Source organism: Eimeria acervulina, genomic scaffold (genome assembly GCF_000499425.1).
Source record: "Eimeria acervulina Houghton genomic scaffold, Eah_scaff90, whole genome shotgun sequence".
Lineage (NCBI taxonomy): Eukaryota > Apicomplexa > Conoidasida > Eucoccidiorida > Eimeriidae > Eimeria > Eimeria acervulina.
In genome coordinates, this window is record NW_013549531.1 from 61,561 (window position 1) to 71,560 (window position 10,000).

A 10,000-nucleotide genomic window follows, 5' to 3' on the forward strand; every position below is an offset into this window, starting at 1 on the left:
TATATATATATATATATATATATATAGAGAGAGAGAGAGAGAGAGAGAGAGAGAGAGAGACATACACAGATAGAGAGAAGCAGATAAAGGAGCAGCAGCAGCAGCAACAGCAGCAGCAGACCTGTAACGTGAGTCTCTGTACATCCGTGTATGATGTTTTAAGGCGATCAACCGTAAAACGAGACCCTTGGCAGTTGGGGCATCTGCACATACACCCCAAACCCTAAACCCTAAACCCTAAACCCTAAATCCTAAACCCTAAACCCTAAACCCTAAACCGTCGAGAGACTAGCCTCTTTTTGTATTCTCCGATGGAGACAAAAATAACATCTACTCCAATTGAAACAAATCAAAAAGGAAAATGCAGCAGCAGCAGCAGCAAAATAGCAGCAGCAGCAGCAAACACTAGAGCAGCAAACACTACTGTCACAAAGACCACTCAACAGAGATCCTGAATCTTATTCAGGGTTTAAACGTTGCTAGGGTTTAGGGTTTAAAGACTGCTAGAGTTTAGGGTTTGAGCAGTTTAGGGTCTAGAAAGTTTTAGGGTTTATGTTAAAACGCAGATGAGTGTATAGGGTTTGCCTCATATTAGGGTTTAGGGTTTGCTCTTGATTAGGGTTTAGGGTTTAGGGTTTACCGTTTGGGAAGAGGTATATGCTTCTGCCCCTCTACAATCTGCAGAGGAGCATCCGATACACTCAGCAGACAAAACGAGCAGCGCAAATAAACTAAACGCAGACGAGGCAGCACCGCTGATCGGCGTGTTACGACCCCGCTAAACACAACACATGCAGCAGCAGCAGCAGCAGCAGCAGCAGAAGCAGCAGCAGCAGCAGCAGAAGCAGCAGTAACACAAAGCGCAGCAGAAAGAGAATTAATGAGAATTTTGAAGGAGATTCGGAAGAAATAAGTTATACTTACAAACAGCTGCTACTGCTACTGCTGCTGCTGTTGCTGCTGTTGCTGCTGCTGCTGCTACTACCACTACTACTATTACTGCTGTTACTACTACTGCTGCTATGACTGCTGCTCCAGCTGATGCTGTTGCTGCTACTGTTGCTGCTGCTGTTGCTGCTACTGTTGCTGCTGCTGTTGCTGCTACTGTTGCTGCTACTGTTGCTGCTGCTTCCGCTGCTGCTTTCGCTGCTGCTGCTGCTGCTGCTGCTGTTGCTGCTGCTGCTGTTGCTGTTTACCTGACGCATACGAGTGTGTTGAGGTCTGTACACCTGAGACTTCGAAGCTGAGTTTTGTAAGGCCAGTTGAGAAGGAGACAGCGACATAAACGAGTGCTGTATAAAGAGGGGCAGGCAGCAGCAGCTTCTGCTGTTATTACTTCGTCAAGCACCTAAACAAATACACAAAATACTCATTGCAATTATACTCTTCCTTCTCCTGCTCCTGCTGATGGTGCTGCTGCTGTTGCTGCTGCTGCTGCTGATGGTGTTGCTGCTGATGGTGCTGCTGCTGCTGGTGTTGCTAAAAGGACTGTGATGCAACAGAAGTATGTGGGGTTCTGCTGCTGCTGTGCTTGTTGCTGTTGCTGCTGCAGTTGCTGCTGCTGCTGCTGCTGCTGCTGCTGCTGCTGCTGCTGCAGGGTACCTGAAGTGCTGGTGTGGGGTGCAGCTCCAGCCAGCGAATAATTTGATCAGAGATAAATAGAAGGTGGCGGACATCGACAGTTAAACTTCTCTTGTCAGCTGAAAAGGAGACAATTAAAATAAATATAAGTATAGATATAAATAAATATAAATAACTATAAATAAATATAAATATAAATATAAATATAAATATAAATATAAATAAATATGAATACAACCAGATAAGAGAATAAAGAAGAGAGAGAAAAGGAGACAAATAAAAAGGAGACAAATAAAAAGGAGACAAATAAAAAGGAGACAAATAAAAAGGAGACAGTTAACTTACCAAGGATAAGCTGATTAATCTTCTCAAGGTAATAAGGCGTCCCTGACTCCTCTTGCTGCTGCTGCTGCTGCTGTTGCTGCTGCTGCTGCTCGGTGTCTCCTTCTTCATGCGCTACGAGCGTTTGGCTCTTGTAAGCAGAAAGAGAAAAATTATAGAGAAAATACCTGCAGCAGCAGCAGCAGGCAGTGCAGCAGCAGCAGGTAGTGCAGCAGCAGCAGCAGGAGCGGTTGCGGTGTGAGAGGAGACAATAAAAAGAGAGAAACAAAAGGAGACAGATAAACAAGAGACAAGCGAGGAGACACCAGTCAGACAGTTGACAGAGACAAATAAAAAAGACAGACAAAACAAACAAAAAGAGACAGATAGATAAAGGAGACAGCAAAAGGAGACAAAAGAGAGGTAAAAGCAGACAGATAAAGGAGACAGCAAAGGAGACAGATAAAGGAGACAGATAAAGGATACATATAAATGAGACAGATAAATGAGACAGACGAAGCAGACAGACAGAGGAGACAGATAAAGGAGACAGATAAAGGAGACAGATAAATAAAGGAGACAGATAAAGGAGACAGATAAAGGAGACAGATAAAGGAGACAGATAAACAAAGGAGACAGAAGACGAACCTAAATAGAGTATCTAATGCCTGTTGGTGTTCCTCCCCAAACGCAACTAAACGCGGATTTGAGTCGGCCAGCAAATTCTGCAAAACAAACAAAAGGAGACAGCAAAGGAGACAGCAGAAAAAAAGAAGAATATTAGAGGAGACAAAAGAAAGAGACAGAGAAAGCTATTAAAGGAGACAGCAAAAGGAGACAACAGAAAGAGACAGAAAAAAGAATTAAAGGAGACAACAAAAGGAGACAGATAAAGGAGACAGCAAAAGGAGACAGCAAAAGAAGACAGCAAGACAGCAAACAGAAAAGAAGAAAAACGAAGAAAAGTAGACTGAAAGAGACAGCAAAAGGAGACAGAAGAAACATCCAGTAAAAGGAGACGGTAAAAGGAGACAGTAAAAGGAGACAGTAAAAGGAGACGGTAAAAGGAGACAGTAAAAGGAGACAGAAAGAAGAATAAGAGGAGACAGTAGACGGAGACAGTTGTGAGCACCTTGGCTTGCTGCAGGTCTCGTAGATTAACTGCTTCTGCTTGTGCTGCTGTCTTTGTTAAATGCTGTCTCCTTTGCTTCACTCGCTGCAGCAGTCTCTCCATCTCTGCTGCTTCGTCTTCGTCTTCTTCTGAATTCAAATGCATGCATGCAGAAGGAAATACTTTAAACACCAGCACTTATAAATATATATATATATATATCTGTATATATATGTATATATATGTCTGTATATATAAATATATGTATATGTCTCAACATAAACCCTAAACCCTAAACCCTAAAACAAGAAGAGACGAATAAAGAGAAATAATAAGATGAAGAAAGAAGAGAATAAGAAAATAAAAATAGGATAGAGACAAACCTAAAAGGAGATGCCAGACATCTCTTCTGTCTCCTGATGCTTGTTTTACTCTCTCTCTTGCTCTCAGGTGTCTCTCTGCTGCTCTTCTAGCCTTAATTTCTTTATTTTCATCAATTATTATTTCCGAGTCATCAAGCAATTCAGAGTCTTCGCGATCGGCGTTTAAACCAGCTGCATAAAATGCTGCTGCTTCTTTCTCAGCATCTCTGCATGCACATGCATACACCCGAAATATAATATATATATATATATATTATATTTTTGTCTTTTTAGCGTTGAGGGTTTATATAATTTATTTATTTATTTTATTTACTCATTTTTATTTTATGTTTGCTTTTTCTATTGTATGCATACACTCAAAATAATATATTTTTCCTAGTCTTTTTATTTAATTTATTTATTCATATCTTTTGCTTATTTTATTTATTGTATACACTATGTTAAAAAAACCCCTAAACCCTAAACCCTAAACCCTAAACCCTAGCGCACTTCATGCCAAAGACGAAACCATCGTCTGCATTATCATCAATTAATCTTTCACCTTCTTCTTCCGCTTGCAACTCCTCCGCGTCCAGTCTCCGAGTTGCCTATACACCGCAAAACCCTAAACCCTAAACCCTAAACCCTAAACCCAGAGAAGTGGCGATACTGCAGGAACAGTAAACGCTGAGGTGCCTCAAAACCCTAAACCCTACTTTAAATACCACAAGTCAAAACAAACGCAACTAAACCCTAAACCCTAAACCCTAAACCCTAAATCCTAAACCCTAAACCCTAAACCCTAAAAACAGTACCTGTAGATAATCATAGTTTTCGTCATTGTCTGCCGCTTCCTCTTCTTCTGCCTCTCCATCATCAATTTCCGGATCCGACACTGAAAACAAACCCTAAACCCTAAACCCTAAACCCTAAACCCCAAACCCTAAACTGGGGTTGGGTAGACTCTAGGGGCGGAAGTTAAAAGACTTACGGCGAGCCTGTCGCTCTTCTTCAGACTCGTGCGATTGACTACCAGGCTGCAGCAGCAGCAACAGCAGCAGCAGCAACAGCAACAACAGCAGCAGCAACAGCAAACGCAGAAGGACGAAGTTAAAAGGAAGAAGCAGCAGCAGGAGACAGCAGAAGTAGGTGAGAGATAAGAAGGGAGGCTCTGAAGGGTTTGAACGCCAGCAATCGATTGCACGTAAAGACAACAGAAATCCTAAACCCTAAACCCTAAACCCTAATCATACCATTGTGAGTAGATCAGCAGGCGCCTCGTTTGCTGCAGCAGCAGCAGCGAATGTTAATCACTCTCTCTAGAGAGAAAAGAAGAAAAGGAGAAGAGAAAAAAATAAAATAAACAAAGAAGAACAAAATAATGCAGAGGCGGAGGATTTGCACACAATACCACCTCTATACAACCCAAACCTTAGACCCTAAACCCTAAACCCTAAACCCTAGACCCTAAACCTTAAGCCTTAAACCCTCAAAGAAAGAAAATAGAAACAAAATAGAGAAGATCAAGGAGAAGAAGAGTAATATATTACCCCCCTTGGTGTTGCGGGGTGTACTGGCAGCTAAATGTAGGTCTATTTTTCGGGTAGTAAGAAGTATTATGTGTCTATAAAGTGAAATTATGCAGAATAAAATTAATTTATTTTATTCTAATTGTTTTTTACTTCCTTTTTGACTCATTTCTACCTTCAGCTTCTACGCAAGCCCTGGTGATTGGAGTGGGGGGGGTGTTTATACACCCCAGGGTTGTTGAGCGCGGGTTGTCGGGGCTTTAAATAAAGTTTTAATGAATTTTAATTAAAAATATATATATAAAATTTAATTAAATATTATAAGGCTTTGTAATTTTATAAGAAGAACTCGTCTGGTGTATGCGCAGCTTCCTGTTTTATTGCTGCTGCCGCTCTTCGGGTGTATAGGCAGCTTCAGGTGTATGCCCAGCTTTAAGTATATGCTTAGCTTGCTTGAGATATTTATTAAAAGCTTCAGGTGTATGCACAATTTGAGGTGTATATACACCTCAAGTTCTACGTACAATGCACAGCTTCACCCAAATGTGAAGTTGGGCATTTCGGGTGTATTTAAACCTCGGGGTGTATACACAGCTTCGAGTGTATATACAACTGGTTATACATATATATAAATGTATTGGGGTGTATATAATACAACTTGTGATATATATATATATATATGCGTATACACAACTTCAACTTCGGGTGTATGTGCAGCTGCTTCCGCGACTGAGCGGCAAAATTCTCTTGTATATATCTTTGAGGGTTTCTTGAGGGTTTAGGGTTTAGGGTTTGGGGCCAGCCTATCTCTATATTCTTTTGTATCTGCATTTTATTGTTCTCCTTAGGGTTTCGACGCATACAACTCAAACCCCTTAAAACTTTTTAAAATAATTGCTGCAGCACTTCTCAGGGCAGCAGCAGAAGGTGAGAGTTCAAACGCCTTTGGGGTGTACACGCACATCAGACGAAGACCCCATAGGGTTTAGGGTTTAGGGTTTAGGTGTTGTTAAAATGCATCTCCTCCGCTGCACTGCACTGCCCAGCAGTGCAACGCAGGAAACAACGCCCTAACCTAAACCCTAAACCCTAAACCCTAAACCCTAAACCCTCAAGAAGATAAAAAACAATTCGCGGGTTTTAACCCGGAGGCTCCTTCAATCGCTCAGCAGCAGCAGCAGACTCAAAGGCACGTCGCAGTTCTTGTACCTGCAAACAACCACAAACCCTAAACCCTAAACCCTAAACCCTAAACCCTAGTTTCTTCGCCCCCGACTGTATTTCCAAGCTCTGAGCAAAGGGTGCCGTTTCTCCTCCGCAGCATCGCAACACCCTAAACCCTAAACCCCAAACCCTAAACCCTAAAACCTTAAACCCTAAAACCTTAAACCCTAAACCCTAAACCCTAAACCCTGCATCGCTGCAAACCGTTGGTTACCTTTCCAGGAGAGCGGCGGTAGGTGGGGACAGCAGCAGACGAAGCGCTGCTTGAGTAGAAAGCCTGAAGAACCTAATAGCAGCAAAAAAGACAGTAGCAGCAGCAGCAGCAGCAGCAGCAGTGGGAGCAGCGGCAGCAGAAAGACACAGCAGGAGCAATAGGGTGAGTAGCAGCAGCAGAAAATATAGCAGCAGTTGCAAAAAAAAGCAGAAGCAGAAGAGACAACAGCAGCAGAGACAGCAGCAGCAGAGACAGCAGCAGCAGAAGAGACAGCAGCAGCAGCAAAAGTGTGAGTATCAGCAGCAGAAGAGACAGCAGCAGAAGATAACCGGCTGGACAGCAGTTGCTGCTGCATGCATTCAAGACAAAGAAGAAGAGGGAGACCAAAGAGACAACTAACGGAAGCAGCAGCAGCAGCTGCTGCTGCTGCTGCTGTTGCTGCTGCCTTTTTACCTTTGTCTTTGTGTCTCCTGCTGCAACAGTAGCTGCTTTGTTCATTGGTGTTTGAATAAGCTGAAGTGCTGCTATGTCTTGAGCTGTTTGCTGCTCTAGCGCTTCCCTAGCAACTGATCTTTGAGCTGCTGCTGCTGCTGCTGCTCCTGGCTTGGCCGCTGTTCGTGCTGCTGCTGCCGCTGCTGCTGCTGCTGCTGCTTGCTGCTGCAGCAAACGACTTGCTGCTGCAGCAACACGACCCCGGGGCAGCAACCGCTGCATTTCTTCTGCTGTTGTTGGAGGCAAACCAAAAGACATTTTATTTACAGTAAACAGCCGTTCAGGAACGAGACGCCGACCTGCAGCAGCAGCAGCAGCAGCAGCAGCAGCAGCAACAGGAACAGCAACAGCAGTTGTAGCACAAGCAGTAGCAGAAGGAGCAGGAGCAGCATCAGCCGCAGCAAAAGCAACAGTAGCAGTAGCAGCAGCAGGAGCAACAACTGCTGCAGCAGCCAAGCAACAGCGACGCCCTACCAGAGGACTGAAGCATCCCTTTAGGTTTTGCTGCTGCTGCTGCTGCTGCTGAGTTGCTGCTGCTGCTGTGCTGCCGCATCGATTCTTCTGGCAGCTGCGAGGCCCAGGCCTAAAAGCAAAATATAAAACGCAGCAGCAGATGCTGCTTAGTTGTTGCTGCTGTTGCTGCTGCTGCTAGTGCTGCTGCTGCTGCTAGTGCTGCTGCTGCTGCTCTTCCCCCCGGCTTGCATCAACCCAAGCCAGCTGCGCAGAGCTGAAGCACCTTGTGCAGCAGCAGCAGCAACAGCAGCAACACCATAAGGAACAGCAGCAGCAACAACAGCAGCAGCAACAACAGCAGCAGCAACAACAGCAGCAGCAGCAGCAACAGCAGCAGCAGCAGCAATTGCTTACAGCCCAAGAGGGACAGTCGACAATGCAGCAGCCAGGGGAGACAGCAGGTAAACCACATCGTTCATACAAAACCCACTCCACCTCCTTTTCCTGCTGCTGCTGCTGCTGCTGCTGTTGCTGTTGTTGCTGCTGGTGTTGCTGCTCCTGTTGCTGCTGCGGCTCCTGTTGCTGTTGCTGTTGCTGCGGCTGCAGCGGCTGCAGCACCTCTCCGAACGCAGCAGCAAAGTACGCTTGCAGGTCAAGGGCTTCCGCAGACAGCAGCCCGCTGCTGCTTCTGCTGTTGCTGCTGCTGCTGCTGCTGTCTGTCTCCTCTGCTGCGCTGTAGCCGCCTACAGCCAGCAGCAGCGGCCTCCCATCAGCAGCAAACCACAGCAGCAGAGAAGCATCAATTCGGGGAAGGTTTAAAGGAGGGCCTTCGTATTAAAACAAACAAACAAACAACTGCAGCAGCAACTGCAGCAGCAACTGCAGCAGCGGCAGCAGCAGCAGCAGCAGCAGAGGCAAAGGAACGCCCCTGCAACCGCGAAAGGCGCGGGCAGGAAAAGCAGCAGCAGCAGCAGCATCATCAAATGCAGCAACTGATTGCAGCAGCAGCAGCATAAAGCCCAGCAACAGCAACTGCAACAGAAGCAGCAGCAGCAGCAGCAGCAGCAACCCCTGCTAACCTTCTATCCAGGTGTTCGTTATTATGTCGAATACCTCCACCGACCTCAGCGCCCGCACTCCACCCAGGCCCCCTGAAACCAAACCCTAAACCCTAAACCCTAAACCCTAAACCCTAAACCCTAAACCCTAAACTCTAAACCCTAAAGCCTACACCGCAGCCCTAAACCACCCTAGCAAGCCCTAGAGCCTTCCCCTACCCCATACCAACCCTAAACCCTAAACCCTAAACCCTAAACCCTACGCACCGACACAGAAGATTTTGCCCTGTACATGAACAGCAGCAAATCTGCATCTGGCTTGCTGCAGGGGAGGCAGCAAACTCCAGGGTTTAATCACCCCTTTCAAAGACGGGCGGCCGCTACTACTCGGCAACCAATCTGCTGCTGCTGCTGCTGCTGCTGCTGGAGCTTGTGCTGCTGTTGCTGCTGCTGGAGCTTGTGCTGCTGTTGCTGCTGCTGGAGCTTGTGCTGATGTTGCTGGTGATGTTGCTGCAGGCGAAGCAGCAGAACATCCTGGTGCTGCTGCAGCCACAGCTCCTGCTGCTGCTGCTGGAGCATCTGCTGCACCTGTTGCAGCTGCAGCAGGAGCAGCAGCAGCAGCAGGAGTTGCTGCTGCAGCTGGGGTTTCATAAGCCAAGGGTAGAAGAAGTCTCTCGCACGTCTTTAAGACCAGGCCCTTATTACCGGTGCTGTCTCTGCCGCCAAGCGCTACAATCATGTTGCCTAGCAGCAGCAGCAGCAACAGCAGCAGCAGCAGTTACAGTTGCAGTTGCAGCGCTATAAGCAGCGTGAGAGCAGCAGCAGCAGCAGCAGGAGCAGCTGTACGAACAGCAAAAGCAGCTAGATACACTGACCGCTCTGCATTCTCTGATGCTGCAGCAACAACCGCAGCAACAGCAACAACAGCAACAACAGCGGCAGCAGCAGCAACAGCAGCAGCAGAAGCAACAACAGCAGCAGCAATATCAGCAGCAGCAGGCTCACCCACAGCAACTGCAGCAAGCTGCTGCCGCTGCTGCAGCATCGGGGGCAGGTTAATCCACGCGCTATGCCTCAGAGGGTCGCACATTTCTACAGAGGCCAAGGCGGGGTTGCTGCTGCTGCTGTTGCTGCTGCTGCTACACCTGCTGCGGCTGCTGCCGCCAAGCACCACCGGAAGCACCCCTGCAACCACGCACCCAGCTGCAACAGCAGCAGCAGCAGCAGCAGCAGCAGCAGCAGCAGCAGCAATCAAAATCAGCAGCAGCAAACCAACGAGAAGGCCCTTCTCGCTCCGCTTAATTCACGCATTAGGGCAGCAGCAGCAACTCTAGCAGCAGCGACAGCAAGCCCAACAGCAGCAGCAGCAGCCACTCTGTTGCAACTCTAGAAGCAACAGCGGTAGCAGCAAACCCAGCAGCAGCAGCAACAGCAGCAGCAGCAGCAGCAGCTGACCGTGTTTGCATCGGGGCTGATGGAGGTTCCCTGCTGTCTTCCAAGACACCGCAGCAGCAGCTGCTGCTGCAGCAGGAGCAGCATCTGCTGCTGCAGCAGCAGGAGCAGCAGAAGCTGCAGCAGCAGCAGCAGATCCTTCCGCGACTTCAGCAAAGGTCAACAGCCCCGAGGTGCTGTCTCCTCCAGCAACAAGCAGCAAA

At 47.1% G+C, this 10,000-nt stretch overlaps 2 protein-coding genes across 2 annotated transcripts in view; both read right to left on the reverse strand.

Moving 5' to 3' along the window:
* Positions 1-4,631, reverse strand: part of EAH_00015140 (DNA replication licensing factor, putative) — a gene marked incomplete at both ends in the record, with an annotated part of 11,082 nt that extends 6,451 nt beyond the window's left edge. Inside the window, 11 exons of the mRNA XM_013394138.1 lie at positions 122-203; positions 641-700; positions 925-1,196; positions 1,603-1,700; positions 1,927-2,090; positions 2,551-2,627; positions 3,416-3,602; positions 3,886-3,983; positions 4,191-4,270; positions 4,367-4,412; positions 4,629-4,631. Coding sequence (XP_013249592.1) covers positions 122-203; positions 641-700; positions 925-1,196; positions 1,603-1,700; positions 1,927-2,090; positions 2,551-2,627; positions 3,416-3,602; positions 3,886-3,983; positions 4,191-4,270; positions 4,367-4,412; positions 4,629-4,631 — 1,167 coding nt within the window. The remainder of the gene's footprint in view (positions 1-121; positions 204-640; positions 701-924; positions 1,197-1,602; positions 1,701-1,926; positions 2,091-2,550; positions 2,628-3,415; positions 3,603-3,885; positions 3,984-4,190; positions 4,271-4,366; positions 4,413-4,628) is intronic.
* Positions 4,632-6,044: 1,413 nt separating this feature from the next.
* The window catches only part of EAH_00015150 (kelch motif domain-containing protein, putative), a gene marked incomplete at both ends in the record, with an annotated part of 4,892 nt that continues 936 nt past the window's right edge, over positions 6,045-10,000 (reverse strand). The window contains 9 exons of the mRNA XM_013394139.1: positions 6,045-6,113; positions 6,343-6,414; positions 6,796-7,133; positions 7,309-7,417; positions 7,702-8,030; positions 8,367-8,438; positions 8,613-9,089; positions 9,351-9,530; positions 9,801-10,000. The exon at positions 9,801-10,000 is cut by the window's right edge and continues 4 nt beyond it. Of these exons, the coding sequence (XP_013249593.1) occupies positions 6,045-6,113; positions 6,343-6,414; positions 6,796-7,133; positions 7,309-7,417; positions 7,702-8,030; positions 8,367-8,438; positions 8,613-9,089; positions 9,351-9,530; positions 9,801-10,000 (1,846 nt within the window). The remainder of the gene's footprint in view (positions 6,114-6,342; positions 6,415-6,795; positions 7,134-7,308; positions 7,418-7,701; positions 8,031-8,366; positions 8,439-8,612; positions 9,090-9,350; positions 9,531-9,800) is intronic.